The sequence below is a fragment of the Telmatherina bonti genome (genome assembly GCF_933228915.1).
Source record: "Telmatherina bonti genome assembly, chromosome: 22".
NCBI lineage: Eukaryota > Metazoa > Chordata > Actinopteri > Atheriniformes > Telmatherinidae > Telmatherina > Telmatherina bonti.
Window position 1 is genome coordinate 13,348,690 of NC_136631.1, and position 23,219 is coordinate 13,371,908.

At 38.5% G+C, this 23,219-nt stretch overlaps 2 protein-coding genes across 4 annotated transcripts in view; both read left to right on the forward strand.

The window, feature by feature from the left end:
* The first annotated feature begins 302 nt into the window (after nucleotides 1–302).
* Nucleotides 303–7,087, forward strand: LOC306772768 (cell cycle control protein 50A-like). The gene is made up of 7 exons (XM_079262379.1): nucleotides 303–773; nucleotides 1,959–2,078; nucleotides 3,714–3,821; nucleotides 3,895–3,982; nucleotides 4,170–4,313; nucleotides 4,393–4,602; nucleotides 6,055–7,087. The coding sequence occupies exons 1-7, from the start codon at nucleotides 525–527 to the stop codon at nucleotides 6,246–6,248; spliced, it is 1,113 nt and encodes a 370-aa protein (XP_079118505.1). The 5' UTR covers nucleotides 303–524; the 3' UTR covers nucleotides 6,249–7,087.
* A 4,392-nt stretch (nucleotides 7,088–11,479) lies between these two features.
* The window catches only part of col12a1a (collagen, type XII, alpha 1a), a 53,382-nt gene continuing 41,642 nt past the window's right edge, over nucleotides 11,480–23,219 (forward strand). For 2 of the 3 annotated variants that reach the window (XM_079262130.1, XM_079262131.1), the window contains exons 1-13: nucleotides 11,481–11,672; nucleotides 12,916–13,021; nucleotides 16,416–16,532; nucleotides 16,635–16,778; nucleotides 17,556–17,609; nucleotides 18,696–18,959; nucleotides 19,085–19,249; nucleotides 19,497–19,670; nucleotides 19,787–20,077; nucleotides 20,173–20,775; nucleotides 21,013–21,291; nucleotides 21,372–21,647; nucleotides 21,749–22,021. In XM_079262130.1, the coding sequence (XP_079118256.1) occupies nucleotides 12,952–13,021; nucleotides 16,416–16,532; nucleotides 16,635–16,778; nucleotides 17,556–17,609; nucleotides 18,696–18,959; nucleotides 19,085–19,249; nucleotides 19,497–19,670; nucleotides 19,787–20,077; nucleotides 20,173–20,775; nucleotides 21,013–21,291; nucleotides 21,372–21,647; nucleotides 21,749–22,021 (2,710 nt within the window). In that variant the 5' untranslated portion in view covers nucleotides 11,481–11,672; nucleotides 12,916–12,951. Of the gene's footprint in view, nucleotides 11,673–12,915; nucleotides 13,022–16,415; nucleotides 16,533–16,634; nucleotides 16,779–17,555; nucleotides 17,610–18,695; nucleotides 18,960–19,084; nucleotides 19,250–19,496; nucleotides 19,671–19,786; nucleotides 20,078–20,172; nucleotides 20,776–21,012; nucleotides 21,292–21,371; nucleotides 21,648–21,748; nucleotides 22,022–23,219 lie in introns of all 3 variants that reach the window. The other variant, XM_079262132.1, reaches the window with a different exon arrangement.

The following is a 23,219-nucleotide window of genomic DNA, read 5'->3' on the forward strand; positions in this document are numbered from 1 at the left end:
TGAGTTGAAATAAACAAATAATAAATTATTTAAATAAATTGAATTAATAAATGAATTAAATCAAGTTCAAATAAATAAAAGATCATTCCTGCCAGCAGCCATTAGCCTCCGGAACAAGACCTCCTCAAGTTAATTAGATACTACAATATTGAATTTCCCTTCGGGGAATTAATAAAGTATTTTTCATTTTAATTTCATTTCATTTCATTTAATAAAGCATTAAAAAAAAAAAACAAAAAAAAAAAAAACAGCTTTGTGATGATGTAACTCCTACGTGTCAATATCTTATTGGCCCTGGGACTTCCGGGTTCTCTCTCGTACAGATCGATGTTTGGGATGAGCAAAACGAACGAAATCAATACCATTATGCGTCAATATTTGGATTAGGCAGTGGATACTTTTAACTTCTCCGAACGTTTTATTAGTTGCCGCAGTGTTATATCCGCTACTGGTCGTGTGGGATTAACGGGTAACTGTCGGCTGTCAACAGAAGTGGATTATTTTGCTCGAAGCGGATTGCAGCCATGATGGCGTCAAGCTACAACGCTAAGGAAGAGGATGGCCACCACTCGGGTTCATCGACTCACGGTGGGCCAGGGGTTGTAAAAAGCAAAAAACCGGACAACACTGCATTTAAACAGCAGAGACTACCTGCCTGGCAGCCCATCTTGACTGCGGGCACAGTGCTGCCTGCTTTCTTCGTTATCGGTCTCATCTTCATCCCCATCGGCATCGGTCTGTTTGTGACATCAAACAACATCAAAGAGTTTGAGGTACGGTTACCGTGACGTCTGCTTTCCTGTTGACAGATATTTGATCGCTTTGCAGCCACCGGTGTTCAGTTTCGTCCCGCATTTTCGACACTTTCGACCATTTTACACTCGGTTGCTATAACAACCGAGTTTAGACACCCTCTATGGTTTACGATGTAAACCTGAACCAATCACTTTAACGTTTTGTGTTATTTTAATGTCAGTGTTACACCATACAGAATTATGTAAATTTAAAAAACGAGACAAAATATTTTATAAGTTAACAGTTTGATCCAACCCTTTAGACAGGGCCGGATTAAAAGTGCACAGGTCCCTGGGCCCAGAGTATTCCAGGGGCCCCCTTCCCCACCATGGCAACATTGTGTAAATTGTGAATGATACACTGTGAAACGACACTTCTAAAATCTCTCAGCCAGTGGTACCAAAAGCAACACACTGGACACTGTAGTGTAACTATCTGGCTTTTATGTACATTTTGTTTTATGTCAAACCCCTGGTGTTTCCCCTACATGGGCCCCAAGTTGCACGTGGGCCCCTGGGCCTGTGCCCATGATGCCCATTGGATAATCTGGCCTTGTCTTTAGGTTGTATACAAAAGTTACTGTTAGCTACTACAAACATTGTACTTCATACCAGTACTACAATACTTCCTTTTATAAAGTTTAACCGATGAGTTTTACTACAGCAGTTTATAAAAACTTATTTATTAAACATTATCCCGTATTGGTAGGCTGGTGTTTGTGTGGGTGTGTCTTTTGCATTTCCCCCTTATCTGTAGTTTTATATGTTAAAAATACAAATAAAATGTTTGAAATTAAGTAGACAACTCAAAACAGTAATTGTTGGGAACGTGTCCTTCTACGTTCACTGTTATAGGGTTTTTCAAATATAAGAAAAATAATTAAAGGGAATTAAGGAGAAGTGTATTGAGTGAAAAATAAAGCAGCAAATTTCAAAGTAGCATGAACTGAGTATTTTCAGTGACAGGGACAGCCTGGATATAATTAAAAATCAGTACAATGAATTGGGTTACTAATACCGATTAAATCAAAATAGTAAAAACAACAACAACAAAAAAATATATATAAACAACATCAAATTTTAAGAAAAAATGAGAAAGCAGTGTTTATGTCCTTCATCTGATATGCATTTTTTTTTTTTTGCTAATTGCTTGTTCTTTTTCAGATTGATTATACTGGCGGGACTCCTGGAAATCCATGCTACGACTGTGCCAAAAACCTAAGCTGGAATAGCTCCACACCCTGTTTCTGCACTGTGGAATTCAAACTGGATCAGCCATTTGAGGTAATCTGAACTAAGGTTTTGCACCAATTTGTAGTAAATCCAATTAATAATTCATGTATTCACCTTGAATGCTGTCTCTGGAATAAAAGGGAAACAGCTGCACCCCATTACTGATTGTCCATTAAGATCTATTTTGAGTTCAAGGAAAGAACTTATGTGGTTTGTTTAAAAGCTGCTGTAGGATTGATTCTTGCACCTGTAATGATATGCGGTCTTACTTGCAAAAAGCTTTATTGATCTTTTGTAAAAAGTCCTCACCAGCTTGCATTTTCATTGCAAGAGGTTTTGGATAACATAAACTGGTCTCCTATGAGATGTTCAATTTTAAATAAGTATGTATATATTTATTAGCAACATTTAAAGTTAGAAAGTTTTAAATCTTCTAATTTTAAATGTGACCCCCCCCCCTTTGATAAACAGCAGATGAAGTTTGAGCAGAGCTTATGAGCACACCTTCATAACTATTATTTATATCAGAAAAATTGTGAGAATATTAAGAATACTATAACTGTTATTTAACTTTTACCATTTAGATTTATAGATTTATTTTAGACAGGTCAAAATACTTTTACAATCGTGCCTGCATATATATATACACACACACGCACACATTACCTACATATATACATATAGTCATTTAACAATACCCATGTACTCAGTTGAAAAGTCCACAAAAAACATAGTTATGACAATAGAATACAATTTGAAAGTGATATATTTTGACATTTCAAAAAATATTTGAGCATTTAAAAGAAATAAATAAAAGACTCAATCAGAATGACAGATTATCAAACATTTGATTCAACATTCAAAGATAGTTGTTAGAAAATAAAGCTAACAAAAGGACCCAACGACTTTTTTGTGGTTAGTTGTACTAAGCCTTTTTTTTGTTGCTGGTTGCTGTTTAAAAAAAGACCTTGCAGTTCTGCCAGCAAGTACATTTTGTACAAAAGCAGCAGGACCAGATGTGACACAAAATGCTTGTTTCAAGCACATTTCAATTAGGTTATGAGGTTTAGGTGCTGAAACACAAACTTTATAGTTACTAAAGTTTCATAATTTTAGCTGAAATGACCTGTTAGTTGCTTGCTTGTAAACACAATTCACAAGGTCACATTGACATCTACAGATATGATCAAGACTGTAAATAAATCAGAAGCACAAAAATGTAAACAGATATGGCAGGTAAAGAATCACTTTAAGGTCTACTGTTGAGTTTTCCTGTCACTATAAATAAAAAAGTTATACACACTCAACACTTATCAAAGAGTATTCTTTGTATTCTGAGGTCTAATTTATGGGATCTGTACTATTGCTTTCTTATTGATTTAAAAAAATCTTACTTTTGCATTTACTTGTTGAGGCATTGGGTGATTGCTGTTTATTTATTTAACCTTTATTTCACTGGGCAGATCAAATGATCTCCCTTTAAGCATGGCCTGGTCATCATGGCAACATGGTAGCACATTTTGGTCAGTAAAAAGGTTTGACCTCACTGTGTATGGTGCAATCTGTGTGCATATGTGTGTTCTTGTGCACATGCAAAAGACAAACAAGCAAAGGACCATAGGATTAGAGGTCAAAAACTCCCTTTCATTGCTATAGTCAGCCTATAACGCAGTCTCTCTTCTACAGAGCAATGTCTACATGTACTATGGCTTATCCAACTTCTATCAGAACCACAGACGCTATGTGAAATCAAGAGATGACAGCCAGTTGAATGGCGATCTATCGGCTTTGAAGGTATGATCCTTTAATCACTGCGCCTCCATGTGAATGGCTCTACCATCAGCTGAACTCTCTCTGCTTTTTACAGAACCCTAGCAAGGAGTGTGAGCCATACCGCATTGTTGACGGAGCGCCCATTGCCCCATGTGGTGCCATCGCTAACAGCCTTTTCAACGGTGAGCCATGGCAAAGAACTTTTTTCTTTTAGCTGCTTAGGCATGAGTGCTGTTAATATGATCCACTGCTGTCTTAACTCGCCATTTAAAGTTGGACACAGCAATTTTTGGACATTAATGTAGCTGTTTTAGATTATCTACCACAATTACTCAAAACAATGTTGAACATGCTTTTCTTTTCTCTCAGACACTCTGGAGCTCTATCATGTGGCCTCCAATGGCACCAGAAATCTAATTCCCTTAGCAAAGAAGGGCATTGCATGGTGGACAGACAAGCATGTGAAGTTCAGGAATCCTGGTGGAAACAGCAACTTAACTGCAGCTTTTAAAGGTGAGCTTTACAAAGTATTTTTACATTTTGAAAGACTTAGTTTCACTTTTTACCTTGGCTTTGTCATGATCTGTTTCAGACACATCTAAGCCGGTGAACTGGAGGAAGCCGGTGTACGAGCTGGACCCATCAGATTCCGAAAACAACGGCTTCATCAACGAAGACTTCATTGTGTGGATGCGCACCGCTGCACTACCCACCTTTAGGAAGCTCTATCGCATCATCCACAAGAAACCGAACACCACCCCAACTCTACCCAGCGGCAATTACACCTTGAACATCACTTACAGTATCCTTTTTATTCCACCAGTGAAATCAAGTTTACAAAAAAACACGACTCAGTTTAGTAGTTGCCTAAAGTTAAAGCTGGGGTAGGTAATCATTTTTTTCCTACTCTGGGTGAAGTTCCTTGTCCTGATAGAAGTCTATACATTTTGCAATCATGAACAATAAGAAATACAGTCAGACCCCTCAGTTTACTGTAAATCTGTATAAACTCTGACCAATCTAAACATTCAGGCCGAATTGAAGTTGTTCATTTTCTTATATTTCGTAAACTTCTTCTCCCGGCTCCCCTCCTCCCCCTCCTGCAGCGCATACCTGATAGCCACACCCTGCATATAAATAGTGTGTTAGGATGAAAATACAAAGTAGTGAAGAAGAAATTTGGAAAACAAACATGGCTGAGAAAATGCAGGAAGGATTTCCCCGACCGGGCTCGGTTTATTTGCTTCCTCCTGCTAAACAGCTGAGAAAGAGAAAATCGTTGGTGGAAAAAGCTGCGAACTAGAAAAGCACTCGGAGAGTGTAAACCTCCGCCAAGGCCTTCAAAACATTCTTGGATCCAAACGGTGATCCGGATCACCACCTAAATTATATCAGTTTTTCTTTTTCACATTTCCAACCACTGCATAAAAGTTAATTAAAATCCATCCATAACATTTTGAGATATCTTGAACACAAACAGATTAACAGCGGTAAAAATATAACCACCTTGGCTTGTAAGAAAAAGCCTTGGATCACACAAGGAGGAAAGCCAGAGGGGGAGGAGCCAAGACAGGTGCCACTTTCATATCTTGCTACCTCCTCAACATTACCTACCCCAGCTTTAAATTTACTCATTTAAAGCTTCTAAAGCTTATCTAGAACAGGGTTGTCCAGCTTTGGTCTTCAAGGGCCACAGTCCTACAGGTTTTCCATGTATCCCTGTTCCAACCTCTGTGATGCAAACTAATTACTCTTTGTGTAGAACTTCATTGGCTGTTGGATCCATTTAATGGAAGCCAGGTGCGTTGGAACAGGGATGCATCAAAATCCTGCAGGACGGTGACCCTCAAGGACTGACTTTGGGCACCCCTGATCTTGAAACATGCCAGTCTTACATAATCTTACGCAGACTGGTTGTAAAATTAAATTGGGATTTTTTTTCGTTGATTATGTTGAATTAAAGCTAGAACAGGTGGTTTTAAATCAAGTGTTGTGAAGCTTGGTATTACTTAGTAGTTATCCAGCTGCTTGTCCACCTGACCATTACAAAAAAAGTACAGCTACAACAGCTTATAATTTCACATGTTGATATATTCTTCTTATGAAGGTGGGGTGAAAGTGGGGGTTAATAACAGGATAATAATTAATTAGCTGTTTTAAAATGGTTATTAATACAGTTGGGTTGTATTAATTGTTGATGTGTCAGCTCTCTTATCTCTGAAAGTTTCAAACTTCTTTGACTTTATGTAATCAGATTACCCTGTGCTCACCTTTGGTGGTCGCAAGCGAATGATCCTGAGCACCATTTCCTGGATGGGAGGGAAAAACCCCTTCCTTGGCATTGCCTACATCACTGTGGGCTCCATCTGCTTCTTCCTGGGTGTAGTTCTGCTCATCATCCACCATAAATATGACACCCGCAGCAACAGCGCTGATATTCCAAACTGAACGGGTCCTGTGTTCTGATTTCCAGTCTCTGCATGCATGAGATACCCTAAAGGGTCCATTCTGGACTGCTTGTTCGTTTTAGCTTGAATACATGTGAATGTCTGTGGCGTGATTGCACAAAAGTGGTTTTGTCTTCAGTGTTTCGTCATAGCTATCTATCTATGTGTCTATTATTTATCCACATATTATCAAAGTTTGCCATTGCTTTGCAAACGGCTTAACTGAACGATGTACATATTCTTTAGTGCAAATGTCTGTTCATAATATGTACTGAAACATGTCCTGCTGATGAATGTACTGTTTCATGGACATACCTCTGTGGTTGTGGAGAAGACCTTGGTTACGGAATGGAAATGTCTTTGCTTGTGTGCCCTTCTTTCAGGTAAACACAGATGTTCAACAAGAAGTATATAATCCTTGGATAATATTAATATTATTGACAAATATCTACCTTCCACTCCTACTGATAATATTCTCTGTGCTGAACATGTCTTCATTTATTGTTACATAATACCTGTTGGGGAATAATCATAACAGAATATTCCCAATATGCATCTGGTATTCCTTTCCTTTTGAAATATATCTGTTTAGTAACGGTGCAGAAATTCAGAATTTTCTCCTCATTTGGCCTGAGTGTTAAATCATCTTAAAATCTGCAATGTCAAATTAATATGCACTTTACAAGCGTCATGTTTCTTTAATTGTTTCCATTTTTGTTTAACTTCATTTTCTTTTTAAAATATGGCGCTCCTGATCTGTTGAAAATAGAAAAATGGTTTGAATTTTAAATTTTTGGGTTTTATAAAATTTATAGGATCTATTAAAGAACTTGGGCAATGTTTTGGTGTCACTTCTGGAGTCATTATATATCAAATCAGATGTTCTATCACCCGTTTTTCATCACCATAATTATTCTTTTTTAAATCTAGGTTTCCTACAAAGTGACGTTGTAGAGTAATTTTTTGCATATTTATAATAACTTTTTTTAAAAGTTGCTATTTTTTTGCATATTTATAATGAAAACTTTTTTTTTTAGATAGCTGCTATTTTTTTCTTCTTTTTATAATGAAAACCTAACTGTGGTGATCTCACGCGACCGGAAGTTGGAGAAATACCGGAGGATTGTGGGAAGTCAGTCTGTCCGTCCTTGTGTTCTTCCTTTTCGTAAAGCTTCAAAGTTTGCTAAAATGTGCAGACAGCTTATGGGAAGAAAGAATTTAACTCGATAGTATTTGCCTGAATTTTTTTTATTGTTTGATCATTAGCCTGTTTTCTAAGGTTAGCATAAATATATGTATATTCTGTATATTTTACTTTTATATTATGAGGTCCAGTTATAAACTGCAGACCTACCGGGGTGTTCCGGAGGAAACTAAAGACTTTAAGGAATAAAGTTAAGCAAGTCTCGTCGTTTTGCTAAATTCTGACCCGTTTCTGTCAGCAGATCAGATCAGTACTGAACTGTCTTTGTTCCGTTTCTTAACTCGCTGGCGAGTTGGGATGAAAGTAATGTCACAAAAAGCTTTTGCAGAGTAGAAATCAATTCGACATCAGGGGGCTGTTTACCAACAGCGGTGGGTGTAATATTACAGAACATGCCTCCCTTTTCCATGACGCCATAGGATAAACGTGTTTTATTACCATGTAAAAGCACTGGACTTTATTACTTTTTTGCAAATTAAAAACGATTTTCTTATGAGAATTTACATGACAAATATTTTATTTTGCCCCTTTAGGGTAATTGGGTCCAGATTTGATCAGTTCATGATCTAATAAAATATTTAGATTTGAAAATGGTGTCATGCAGGCAATGTCCAATTTTTCTGCAAGTAAGACAATTAGTTTTATGTAATTTCTGACTTTTTATAGGTCTTCAACCTGTTTAGCAAAGTCTTTTTGCTTTGATCTGATTTTGCTTTAGCATAGTAAAAGTGGAGAAGTGCCATTTTATTTATTTATAGAATAAAATGTCATAAGTACAGAAATTCTCAAGTCTATTTATTACCAATCCATTACATATTTCTCCCCCTTTTTTCTGCACAGGTAGTCACGTTTTGATCAGTAAAATGTTGTCAAACCTTCCTGTTTGTAATCTCACTAATTTAATTAACTTTAACAACCTTATCATTAGGGCTGTGACGATACGTTTGTGTCCTGATTCTATTAGATTTAAATTGCGATTCTCACAAATCTTCAAATTTGCTGATTTTTGTAGATTAAAAACAAAAGAAGTTTGTAAAACTTTTTTTTCTTATCTTTTTCTTGATTTCAAATAGGAAAAAACAACACAGAAGCCGGACCACCATTCTGCTGCTATAATGCCCAAGAAGACAAGTAAAAAGATCAATAAAAACAATAAAAATGACTAAAATTTCATAATGGATTATTTTTATTTATTTGAAAAAAACGATTTTTTTTTTTTAAATTCGATTTTAAAATTGTGAAGCTAAAAATCCCAATTTTCGATTTTTCAATTGTATTTCCCCACCCCTACTTATCAGACAGCCATGAGAATCTAAAGCCTGTCTGATACCACAGCTTCTTTGCATGTTACTAAGATTTTATGGCACCGTGGTGTGCAGAAACCAAAATCATTTAAGAGAAAACTTTGATTTTAATTGCTATAAAAATAAAGGGATTTTCAGCTGTTTTAGTTGCTTACTTTTTTTTTTTTTTTTTTTTTTTTTTTTAATGATGTTCAAGTTTAATAAATTAGAAAGATTCTGCAGAAGTGGACCTACTACTGTACTACCATCTTTTGCATGTTTGTCTCAATGCGTGTTTTACAAATTAATTAAATCTCGTGCTCATTCCAGTAGGTCGACTTTTCACTCCTGGTTGCAATGCACAAGATTATCCAGCAGGCGTCAGCATTTTCCTGTTATTCTCTGTCAGTCCCTGGTATGTTCATATAAACTGTAGTTATTTGTATGAGTCCTATTGAACTTTCTGTATCTTTCACAATTGTTGCTCATGATGTTTATTTCTGTAATGTTTAAGTAATTTCACTGAGATCCTTAATTCTGTGTTGTCATGATTAGGGTGTTTGGCAGCTCACTAGACGGACCATCACCAACAGTGCCCGCAGACAGATTGATAACACTGTAAAGAACAAGCAAAAACTCTTTCAGGTGAGTGACTTTCATTAAAAACACATCTGTTTATGAGTATAAAGTATGAAAGTTGTTCAATATTGAGTTAATTTTACTTTTCCTTGTTCTGAGATCTTGATTTTCAGTTTGAGGTAAATCTGGTTTAATATGAATATATTCAAAACAATGCTTTTATTGCAAAGAATTGTTAGTATTTCAATGTTTTCTGCATTGAAGGAATGTTAATTTCATGTACCTGTTTTGCTATTTTGACATGTGACTTATTACTTTCTATTAAAAGAAAGAGTTTTCAGTAGTAACTGATGTTAGTGAGTTTCTATTCTGTTCACAGCTTCTGAAAACAAAATCTGATTTTTCCATCTTTTCCTCTTTTTTTTTTTTTCTTTTTTTTTTTTTTTAGCACAACAGATAAGTATAAGTGAATTTCTTCACTTAAATATTAAACTGACCTAAGCCTGTGGTTCGAGCTATTGTTGAACTAATTCTGCCTAAAACCCGACTGCACTGTAGCAGGCTTTGCTGATATCACACAGCACATGATATTCTACATAGCTGTAGTTGTCCAATAGTAAGCACTGCTTTACCTAGCGCTGCTTGATTGCACTTTACACTATGCCATAGTGTACTTTCTTTGGTTAACCAGAGATTAGCTCCTTGTAAGCATATTACAAAACTCTTGTTGGGAAACAGGAGTTAATTGTATGTAACTTCAAACTAATGCTTACATAGTTATATATTTTAAAACAGTAGTATGTTTTTCTCTCTTTGACCAAGCGGATAATGGTATACCTGTTCATCTGAAGGGTGGGTCAAAGGACGCTTTACTCTACAGAGCCACAATGACTCTCACTGTGTTTGGTATGCAAGCATTGGTCTGCGTTTTTATGAGTCAATGCCGTTTTACTGAAACAGTGTTTTTCAAAAAGAAAATGACTGTGATTTCACGATGTATCATCAAGGGTTATATATATATCTGAGCACACATAACAAGTTGTGTTGTATTATAATTACACCTGTGACACGCGTTTGATCTTTTTTTTGCAGGAAGTGGATACGTTGTATACGAGCTGCTTAATGCTGCAATGCCAAGGAAGGGATAGTGAAACGGGAATGTGTCCTGTTGGACATGACTGTCTAATGAAGAACCTATTCAGCTTCTGTATGTAATTTATCAATAAAAAAATTATGTTTGAAATCTTATATTTTGATTGTACAGATCATGAGCTGAAAATAACAATAATAAATATGTATATTCTGAAATTTTGCCATCACTTAAAAGCTGATTCTACCGGCAGATGCTGTCATTTCTACTATATACTTTGCAAAAGTAAACGTGTCAAAATAGTTTCCATAGATATGCCAGAATGTAGGTTTTCCTAGAGCAGTTTTACTGCCTTACATTACCTAGTGGCGGTTTTAGTATTATGATTGATTGGTGTATATGTGAAGAAAAACTAAACTTTCTTATTTTGCCACAGTTGTAATATATTCAATCAGTCAAATCAGATTCATCTGTCCTCATTACCAGTTGCAGTTCTGCATTTAGAGCACTAGAGGGCGACACAAACCCATAAATCACTAGCTCTCCGTGCAGAAGCGAAGTTGCAGGATGAGGAACTTCTGGAATACTTTTCCATTCCCAACAAAGATGTTTTTTTTCCATTCATGCGCCACATTTTGCATAAAGACGAAAAATGTGTTTATAAATATATATTTCTTTTCTTACTTTTGTTTTTATATCATGAGAGTAAAATATTTTTGTCATTTGACACAGTTTACCGTCGTTTTGCAGAAAGTAAGATCAAGTTTGTGAAAAGGTTTTTTTTTTTTTTTTTTTCCTTTTCTAGACGAGTTAATAAGCTGGATGATGTTGCCTGTTGCGCAGATAAAACACTTCCTTTCTAACTGTTGTCTGGCCAACTGCTGTGAAGTCACACTGGCACCGGAGACTCATCAATTCTCCAGACCAAAGGAATGTTGGGAAAAATGTAATTTCCAAACTCCAGATCGGTCTTAGCGGGGGACATATATCAAATGAGAGGCAGAGCTTTCGCAAGAAGCCCATATGCTGGTAAAATGAGAGCTTGGAACTGCCCCCCTGTTAAGTAGCCGATGGTGGAAAGATTCTTCCCACTTGGAAAGAGGCTTTTCCTTCTTGGACATCTGCTGGCGGAGCCTCCAGTAAGCCGACAGAGGAGAGAGGGGTCCAGCCGCAGCTCCTGACATTTCTCTGTTGCTTTCCAGAGGGGGGAGGCTTCCAGCAGGCTGCTCTGAATTAGGTCCGTTCAATTTTTGGGGGGGGAATTAATTGGTGAGTAATCACTTTTATTTTCCCTTTTAAATAAAAAGAGCAAATGAGTTATTAATGCAGCTAATTTATGATTGAAAATGTTTAGTTTTCATCCAAATATGGTAGATTATTAATTTCTAATAGTTTTTTTTTTTTTTTTTTTTGTTTTTTGTTTTAAAGTAAAAACGATTAAAAAAAAAAAGTCATTTCTGTACTTTTAAAGTTGCGATGTAGTATGGGCAAAATAAAAGGAAGCAGTTTTAACCTGGTTCCAGTAACCCTAACTGGGTCAGCTGAATCAGACTGGATAAAAATGCAGCTGCTAAGAGGAAAGCTGAAGCGGGGCTCCAGCAGCAAGGCAGCCATAGCCAATCTGTTGTGGTTTGTAGTTAATCTGATCATGCAGATCAGATGAGTCCCTTGTGTCCAAAGGGCCAAGAGATTCACATCGGCCCCCGGAGCTGCAGTTTTGTCGCTCGTGCACCAGGCGGGGCGCACAGCCTGCAGTTGGGATGAAAGAAGCAAAAGTCACTACTAAAGCCTGTTGGGTGGATGAGGTGAAATGATTAGAAAAGAAATGTAATTGCAGTAATACATTCATTTATTAAATGGAAAGAGCAGTTATAACACATAGTTCCTCATCAGCTTTAATATTTTTTTTTAAATTTAGATTTAATTAGGAGGACAGGAGTAAAGGAATAAATTCCACAACTCAAAAAGCAAATATATGACATTAAATATGGGTTTTGGTTACCTTAAAATGATAACCAACCCAGATTCTATCCCTATAGTGTTAAAGTATCACAGGTACACGTATGTGCTACATTTTATCTGCTCTGTGAAACACCAAAAGGATCAAGGCAACCACAGATTGTTCCAGTTTATGAGAATAAAACCAGATGATCTTTTGTAAAGGTTTTTTTTTTTTCTTTTCTTTCCAAACTCTTAATTACTGAATGCCAAATGTGTCATGCTGTTTAAAAGTTGTACCTCCAGGCATGGGTGTCAACAAAAGACATCAAGGTGTGGCTCTTATTGTGTAAAAGAGTCTTAAGGAATTTTTTTTTTGTTTTGTTAGTTTGGTTTTCTTTTATGATCATTATGGAAAGTATGGATCAGATAATTAGAGCTGTTAGTGGTGCTTTGGAAACCGCCCTAACTTGGATTCTGGCATCTAATGATGTCCAGGTAAACACAGCAGTAAATTAAATTCGCTCCTCCGATGCAGTGGCTTGTCAAACGCGTCTTCTCTCTTTGTCCTCAGACTGATTGATGTGCTGCTGACCCTTCAGGGTGAAACATGAAGTTAAGGCTGTCGCTGGCCACGGCTGCCTTCCTTGCAGCTCTGTTGTCCTCCATAGACGCTCAAGGTAAATGAAACCACCTGGCCTTACTCCTCTTACATAAACTGTCCTACTCTGTCTCTGTATCTCCTCCTTCACTCCTCTTATCTATTTTATTTTTTATCTGCACTGATTATTTATGTTACAGGATTCAGCTTTTGACTTTAATCTCAGAGTTACTTGAAGCATTGAACTGCTTTTTTTCTGATAAACTGAATAAAAATCTTATTTCATGTATGTGCTGTTTAACTATGTGAGTGATTCATTGGTGACTGTTTTGTTTGATTGATCTTAAAGGACTTGTTGTTAAATCCAAATCACGTTTCCCTGTGTTTTGGCGTTAGTTTAGGGAGTTTAAACAAATACTTCAGGAGCCATTTTCTCATTCTTATTTGGCAGATATAAGAAACAAAGATCATTCAAGCTTGTTTTGCTTCTAACCTCTAATTAAATGCATTAAACATCTGGATGCTTACTGAAAGTAGACAAAAAAACTGTTTCATGGCTAATGTTTCCTTATGAATACTAAAGAAGGGCTGTAAAATAGGAAAACTATGCTTTTATAGCCGAAGAGCACATCTTTTAATGATAATGTTGAGAAAATGCTCAACAAAAGTTTGTTGTCTCTGATGTATGAGATAGTTTTAGAATAGCAACAGTAGTAATTACTATAACAGTGATGGAAAACCGCAGAAATTTAAGTTCAAACAAAGATTTTAGTTAACTAAAGTACATGGAGCAACATTGTTATTTACTTAAAGTGCAAAAAAGTCATGTATTTATTCTGTCACATAGTATTGCAATGCAGACTGAGTAGGTTTGTGGGTTCAAAATCTAACAAACTGAAACATCAAAAGTGATTCTAAACTCAAAAACCATACTTTTTCCTTTCCAAACATATAAAAGACTGTTTTAGTTGAAATGAAGTTCTCGCTGTCTGCATTAAGTAATATGTCTTCGATGATTATTAATCTGTTCCAGCAGTCTCTTATGCAAACATTTCACAGCAAAGTATGTTATAGAAGCTTGTGTTTTTTTCCCCTCTGAGAGCGCGCTTCCACGGTGAGAGGAGTCCACTCTCGCATATCTCCACTAACAGAATGGAAAGATGAAATACGAGAGCAGCAAATTAATCCACAGACAGCATAAAGACAAAGAGCCTTTCTCGGAGTCTTTGTGGGTATTCGCAAAACCGCTGAGTTGCAAGACATATGGAAAGTTAATATGCAGTAATGTTTAATGTCAGCACATGTTGCGGAATTACTTTGGCATCTGTCCTGCCTCTTTGGGGAGAGTCGGTGATCTTTCCTTTTCTTCTCGCTCTCTCCTCCTGGCGGTAGCTCAGGTCATGATCGCTGGCTGGCTGGATGGATGGAGACTGAGGTAAAACAGCACTAGCCAGACTCTGGCCCCTTAAGGAGCCAGAGGTGTCCTTTATTAGGACCTGATGGGACAGACGTCCGTATAACAAAGCAACCACAAGGTCCAAATAACCTACCAGAGATTGTTATTTTGATAAAACCACCTTTGTTCTTCAAGTGTATTTCAAAACCAGAAGCACATCTGCTCAAAGAAGCTCAGCGTCCCACTCAGATTATTTTACTTTGAAAAAAAATATGAGAGCGACCAGTGTGTCATACAACGGAAGACCTTTCTAGAAACACAATACCCTGGATTTTATAATCCATCATCTTTGGTTTTGCTACTCACAACCCCCCCCACACACCCCCACCCTCAACTCATCCACACCAACGCATACTTCTAAAGCCCCACTTTGGTGTTGGAGATGAGTACACGTGAAGAAATGAGGGGGAACACGGTCCATCGGGGCTCCTTGTTGAAATGCCAGGTTGGTGGTTCTCCAATCCCAGTTCTTTAAATATTTGGCAGGCTCCTGTTTGTCATCTGCCTGTGCATTCAGTGTGTCCCAAGCTATGGCTTCCTCCTCATAGTGTATTTTACAATGATATTCTTGCTCCTCTTTTGTATTAACGGCATGCATGTTGCATCAGATGCATCCAGGAAGCACAGTTTATATGTATGGAGCTTTGACATCTAAAGCACACACACTTATCTTACATCATCTGCATTATGATATGATACCACTGTGGATGAATAAAAGTTTGGAGAAGATCCACAAGGACATGCAAACTTTATTATGCTAACCTTATTAACTTCTTGAATTTCCACAGAAACTAATTTCATTAACTGTTTATTTTGAGTTGTGTCTGTTAAAAGTTATTAAAACGCATGTCATAAGTCACAATTATAGTCTGCGTACTAACTGGAAAATTAATTTGAAAAAATTTCAATTAATACTGAGAACAGCAGGAAACGTTGACACTTTGCATGCAAACATTTCATTTTAAAAGTCAACAAAGTCAACCTAACATCACCTATTTTCCTTGTTTTCCCGTCAGAGAATGCAAGACAGAATATCATTTTAAAATACGTTTGTCATCTCTGTCTGTGTGGTCCCAATTGTACATGGAAAACTACTCATTGTCCAGTCAGTCAAAGTTGTTAAGTCAAACAACTTTCTCATGTACATGATGCATGATGCTGTGATCAAGTCAGCTGAATGTAATGGCGCGTGGTCTTCTCACACTTTCTTTTATATCATTAAATGTACATGCTTTCTCTGTTATTGAACATTTGATTGTCTTCAGAGGTCTTGTTCTATCATGCCTTCTCATGCATTATGCTGTCAGAGAAAAAGTACACAAGAGTCTCCGGCGACGAATTGTGTATTCTTTTTAAAAGGTTTGCAATGGATGTGTGCCACTCTTTTTGTGCAAAGAGCCTTAACAAGAAACCACTTTTTCGTCTTCGAAATATGTTTATATACAATGTATATATAACATATGGTGTTCAGTTCTGTCAAGAGTTACTACGGTAACTATATGGCAACCTTGATTCCATTGTATAATCAGTAACATGAGAATGAAGTTGTGTTTTTGTTATACTGAGCTCAATTCCATCATGAAGGAGTTCACTTTGTGGTCGGGGCATGCGATGTAATGACTGCACTTAGCATGTGTTGGATGGTTCACTTAGTGTTTGCACTTTGGTAGAGTTTGTGTGGAGTTGTGCACATCATGTGTATGCCAGTGCTTGAGTTGCTGGCCATCTCGGTTGGGCAACTCAAACAAGTGCCATTTTGCTCCAAAATGGCTTCTCACACCTTGTCAGTGTCGTCACGTGTTCCTTACCCTTCACCCTCACAAATGGACGTCAGTGCTGTGTGTCTGCCACCAACAATGAACAAGTCCGCTTCAGTCATGAAGTGTTTGTTGTTGGGATTAATGTGAATGCTTTATTAAAAAAATGCCTTACCTTCAATTGTTCACATAGAAATGAAACAGTCATACAAGGCTTTATGTGTGCTGTGATTTAACACGGATACATTTCTCATTTGCAGTGGAGCCACCCTCAGACTTGAAATTTAAAATTCTAAATGAGAACACAGTGGACATGTCATGGGTAAGACCCTCGGCAAGGATAGAGGGCTTCAGAATACAAATTGTATCAGACGCAGGTAATTGTGAAGTCAGTGCTCTAACTAGTAATAATGATGCGATCAGCATGAACATAGAAGACTTCTTATCAACCTCTTAACTGATGTACGTCCTTTCTTCAGATGAGCCGGCCAGAGATTTCACTCTCAGTGCAGATGCCACCAAAACGTCACTCACTAATCTGACACCTGACTTGGACTATTCAGTGTCAATAAACTCCTACCTTGGTTCAGAGGAGAGCATCCCCATCTTTGGACAACTGACCAGTGAGTACATGCTCTTTGTTTGGGTTTTGCTATAAAGCCACGCATAACTTTCAGTGAAAATCTTTACATGTGTACCATTTTTAGAAGCAAACTTGACACTTTACACCTACCCACCTGCTTGAAAATTGCATGACTTCTTGCAAGCAAAAAGTCCTTTTGGGTACTTTTATTGTCATTGAGAAGACTTGTGAGATTTGTTAGGATGTGTAATAATCAATATATGTATAACTGGGGAACATTCATGTCTCATAGCACAATTTAAAACGTTTTACACTCAAGTGAAAAGAAAATTGACAACAATCTTTCAGGATTAACATGAATATCCTTAAGGTAAAATACAGCTGTGGTTCTAAACATCTATCAAATCATAGTCTATAATATATGAACGTTATTTAAAACATTAATAGACTTATCTTTGCCTTCTATATTAGCTTTTTATTGAGTTTTAATTTTTTGTAGTCATAAATTGAACATCAGAGATTATAATATTCATGTTTGGCTGCATGAGGGAGAAAATTATGAATAAAATAAAGTGTAACTGTTTCCCTTTAGCCACAGAGATTGTCTGAAAGTAGCAGGAAATCACATTTGCTTACTGTCTGAAGTCCTTCACTGCTTGTTAACACAATATGTGTATGTGTGCATGTGGTTTTGATCCTGTGTACCGGCCTTTACGGTGTGTGGATTTCCTTGGTGTTTTCCTCTGTGAAAAAGTACACAGTGGATGAGGAGTGACAGTTTGTGGTGCTAACTCATCAAGTGTTTCCTGTGTTTCAGTCCAGTCCAGTAACACCAGTGGACGAGTCAGGAAGCCACAGTCAGATGCAATCAGTAAGTATGTTTACTGGCGTCTCAACTAATGAAAGAACAGAAAGGCTCCTCCTCACGACTCTCCAGACTTTTAGAGATATTTTTTGCCCTCATTGCTGTTTTTTGACTTTTTTTTTGCCACTGGGTAGTTGTTGGGTAAACAGACGGGCTTTTGACTGACTGGGAAGGTACACATTGGTTAACTTAATGGAACACAGTGGGTCCATGAAGAGAGAGAAAAAAAAAGCCTTGAAGCTAGGAAACAAATTCTTTGTCATGTGTCATGGAGTGCAGAAATGGTGGAAAGAATAAGTGACGTATTCACTCAAGTGGCTACTGCTGAAAGATGCTCTACAGCTCTTGTTTAGACATCACCTGTTAAAACGGTGAGTTTAAAATGTGTGTTGACTGATGGGAAGATGTGTTCATGTTCCTCTCAGCTGAGAACTATGACTTCACTTCCAGATTTTCTTATAGTCTCATAATAGTTCAGGTTGAATCTTTCACAACACAGTAAATTGACCAGAAAAAGGTTTTTATTCAGAATGAGCTTTATGAGTTCCGGGAATAGAATTTGGGATCAATAAGACCGGGGGGAATGGGGATTAAAGTCCATCCACATAAGCTCTGCCAGTATTTTCAATAGAGTCATCTTAAATGTTCCAGAACATTTCACGTATGATTTAAAGCCTCGTGGGTTTCAACGTAGAAAAGTGCTGGTCGAACCTCTGCTGAATGTTTAGTCTATTAAGCCACATTCTGCCTCCGTCTGCTGGGATTACAAAAACCAGCCCACTGTTTGGCATCAGCTGATCTTTCCTGTGATGTCTGAATGCATCTCCCGTCCATCCAACTAACTGTCAAGGGTTTGATTTTATTCAGACAGTCAGGAGAAATGGGCCAATGTACGATCAAGTTGCTGCCATGACACTATTGGCACTTTTTTGGATTGGAAATTTATTTAGTTAGAGGCTCAATGGATGTGAGTTTTTACACCCATCATTAACCACTTGTTTACATTTTTTTGGTCAGTTTTCCTAATGTGTTAATCTGTTTCTTTTTCCTGTTCTCAACTGACTGCTTCATCTTTCTGCCATGTTCCTCCAGAGTGCTCTATCAGTGCAATAGCAGATTTGGTTTTCCTGGTGGACGGCTCATGGAGCGTCGGTCGAGACAACTTTAAACATATCCGCAGTTTCATTGGTGCCCTTGCGGGGGCTTTCGATATTGGCGTGGACAAAACCCGAGTGGCTGTGGTTCAGTATAGCTCAGACCCCCGCACAGAGTTCCCTCTCACCACTTACACCAGAAGAGGGGACCTGTTGCAAGCCATCAACACCCTGCCATACAAAGGAGGGAATACTATGACTGGTAAGCTGCTTTCTAGTGTGAAATTTGGGAATGAAATGCCCTTTTTTTTATGTTGTGTAAATATATTGATGCAATGGTTTTAAAAAATACATGTACACATGTTTTTTGTGTGTCATTTTTTTAAGGCGATGCCATGGATTTCCTCCTGAAAAACATTTTTACTGAAGCAGCTGGATCGAGGAAAGGTTTTCCAAAGGTACTCATGATCATCACTGATGGAAAATCCCAAGACGCAGTGAAGGAGCATGCTGAAAAACTTAGGAACATTGGAGTGGAAATATTTGTCCTAGGTATGGTTTATTATTCACTGTTTTGTTCAGTTGTGCTTTCCCCTGTGAATGTCTGCCTGTTCTTGGAAACCATTTGACTTTCCATCGTTTGTTCATCTTAAAATCCATATTTGCCCCAGAAAAGAATCAAATATTGAATTTTTTTTCTAACATAAGCAACAGTCTAAAACCACCAACGTGTATCACATCTGCGACGCAGACAGAAAGAACACATGAGTTATTGGTGTTGTACATTTTGTCCGCTCAGGTATCAGCAATGCCGATGAGGATGAGCTCAGGGAAATTGCCTCCACACCTCACAGCAAACATGTGTACAATGTCCCCGGCTTTGACTCCATCCAAGAGGTACAGAAAAAGATCATCACAGAAGTATGCTCCGGCGTGGAAGAGCAGCTCAGCTCTCTGGTTAGCGGGGAGGAAAGTAAGTCGAAAGATATTTCTCCAATGTGCTTGTGGAAATTTTAATCATCCCTAGCCATCATTTCAACAGTTTCCATTTTCCAGCAAATCATTTTCTTTTGTTTGGCTTTCTTTCAGTGGTGGAGCCTGCTTCTAACCTGCAAGTAACAGAAATTGCATCTAAGTCGATGAGGGTGACATGGGACCCTTCTCAGGGTGAGCTCACGGGCTACAAGCTCACCCTTACTCCCATGGTACCTGGAATGAAGCACCAAGAGCTGTACATAGGACCCACACAGACATCAATCAATGTTCGAGACCTTTCTCCTGAGACGGAGTATGAGATCAACTTATACGCCCTCAAAGGTCTGACGCCAAGTGAACCCATTTTGGATCTGGCAAAGACTCAGCCCGTCAAGGTATCAACAGGTATGTTTGTTCATCTTAATTATGTTTTTCTACTGCAAATTATACTGGTTGATTTAGGAATAATCCCTGATTTTTTTTCTCCTGCCTTTCTCAAGAGTGCTCCCTGGGAGTGGATGTGCAGGCCGATGTGGTCCTACTGGTTGATGGCTCATACAGTATTGGATTACAAAATTTTGCTAAAGTCCGCGCCTTCCTGGAGGTTCTGGTCAATTCCTTTGACATCGGAGCCAATAAAATCCAGATAAGCTTGGTCCAGTACAGTCGTGATCCACACACTGAGTTTTCCCTCAATACCCACCATGACATTAATGCTGTTGTCAAAGCCGTTCGCACATTCCCCTACCGTGGTGGTTCCACTAATACAGGAAAAGCCATGACCTATGTCAGGGAGAAGATCTTCATCCCCGCTCGAGGAGCCAGAGAGAATGTCCCCCGCGTCATGGTCCTGATCACAGATGGAAAGTCTTCTGATTCCTTCAAGGATGCTGCCACCAAGTTGAGGAATATCGATGTGGAGATCTTTGCTGTTGGTGTAAAGGATGCAGTGAGATCGGAGCTGGAGGCTATTGCTAATCCACCAGCTGACACTCATGTCTACGAGGTAGAGGACTTTGATGCCTTTCAGAGGATTTCCAAGGAGCTGACTCAGTCCATCTGTCTGAGGATTGAACAGGAGCTGCTCAAAATCAAAAAGAGAAGTAAGTATTAGATATCAGATCATAGTCCCTTATTTGTTTGTAAGGAGTTGATAGTGAAGGAATCACAGCACAACATGATACAACACTATTTAATTAGCTTACTGCGCCAATAAACATTTCATCAAACTAAATATGTTCTTCGTCAATGACACCTATCACACTATTTGAATGATCAAAGGTTTGCCTGATTTAAGGCTTTTTAAATAGATATTCTCAAAAGTGATCTTTCCTTCTCAGGTTTGCTTCCACCCACCAATTTGCAGTTCTCTGAGGTCACCTCACGAAGCTTCCGTGCCACCTGGACAGCTCCTGCTGCCAGTGTTATGTCGTACCTGGTGCGTTTCCGCAAGGCCGAAGACATCACGGGAGACTACATCTCCCTGGCAGTTCCCGGTGATACCACCACCGCCGTGCTTCCCAATCTTTTTCCACTTACTGCCTATGAAGTCAACGTCTACGCTCAGTATGAAAAAGGGGACAGTTTTCCTTTGACCGGTGAAGAAACAACACTTGAAGGTAAGATGTTTCCTTGGATATGAAACCAAATGACTGAATACAGGGAAGGTTTTTCATTTATTGTGTCCTTTCCCTTTCAGAACGAGGAACTGTACGAAATCTAAGAGTCACAGAGGAGACAACAAACAGTTTTAGGGTTATGTGGCAAGCTGCTCCAGGTTCTGTGATAAGGTACCGCCTGTCCTATGTTCCTCTAAGTGGCACAGGAGAAATACTGGAGGCCCAAACCATTGGACCAGAAACTACCATAGTTCTCCAGGAGCTGTTTCCCATCACTACTTATCGTGTATCTGTGTCTGCTGAGTATTCAACCGGCACAGGAGACGAGATGCAGGTGGACGGTACCACCAAGGAAGGTGAGTCAGGGACATTCTTGTCATTGAGAAGAGCTGTTAAACTTTAAGTTGTGTTTAATCTATATGAATTTGTGTTCTCATCAATTTTCGTTTACTTTTAGTACGTGGCGCTCCTCGTGACCTTCGTGTCTTTGATGAAACCATCTCTACCATGAAACTGGCATGGAAAGCCGCTCCAGGAAATGTCGCTCAGTACCAAATTGCCTTTAAACCTGCCGAGGGAGGTGATAGGAAGGAGATATCCATCAAGGGAGCTACAACCCAGGCTCTGCTGAAGAACCTCAAACCAGCCACTGAGTATGAGCTGTTTGTTACTGCACGCTACTCCTCTGGCTTGGGAGATCCTCTTCTGGGTACAGGAACCACATTAGAAGGTGAGAAGGAATGTCACGATTCTAATATCTAAAATGTAGCCTTTGGCTAATGGAAGGATTATTTCTGTTACCAATACTTTGTCATGCTTTGTGTAAATGTGGTCAGTATGAGGAAACTGCTGTGGAGGGACATGTACTATTAGGTTCTGCTTCTTTTCAAGAACCCTCAGGGATTTAGACTTCACAATTTTTTAACTTTTGCAGTTGAGCATTTCCAGCTTTTCAAGGCCCTGCTTGGCTCAAAACGGCATTTCTCTCGCTCTGTCTGATGCTCAAGTATTCAGCATCTGGCAATGCTGACTACATCAGGATTAAAACGTTGTGCTTTTTTGTGAGGTTTGTGAAATAACATGGTTGTGGTTGGTGAGGAGAAGAGAGAATGTGGCACTTGATTCAGTTCCTTTGGCAAAGACAGTCTGCTAAGGTAGCTTTGCCGCCCATGAAGGCAGTAAGTTGGAACTGGGTGTGGGATGCTTGTAAAGGTTGAAAATGTATGGAATGGGTTGAAACAGACTTTGAGAGCCATATGCCTGCATGGTAATACCTTTACACCATGGTCTGTCTCAGACTCATAATTTATTGCTTCACGGGTTATTCATATGATATATTGGAGATATTTTGTCATCCATCCCAGATTTTGTGTTGCACTTTCTGTAAATGATTGCTGCCGATTGGTGGCACTTGGGTTCACCCCTCTTACACAACTCAGCAATGAGCAGCTGTAGGCCAGCTGTAGGCTATATTGTTGAAGACATCACAAAGAGCCAGGCTTCTGTTGATCTCAGACAGAGAAGAAAGATCGTTGTAGTGCCACACCACAGGAAAGGAGTCAAAGAGCAAGAGGAGAGAATGGGTGAGGTGAGGGGCTCAGCAACAAAGATTCTTTGTTCTGCAAAGGATATACCACTATTTTCACTCTGTTTTAGTTAGCTCCGCCTAACATGTATAGAAATCTGAAGAATATCCCCAGCTTTCCTTTGAATTATAGCAGGGACTTATTTCCAATATTATGTTCAGTTCTGATAGTCTGTACTAGCCTGTGAATTTGGCTTCACACACACACACACATACACACACACACACAGTCCTGTGTGTGTAAAGACTGATGACATGCCTGTGGTACAGTAAAAATGCATTGTTTTGGCGAAGCAGTCCAAAGAGGAGCAGAGAAGAAATCAGCTTTAGCTGGTTTCAATTA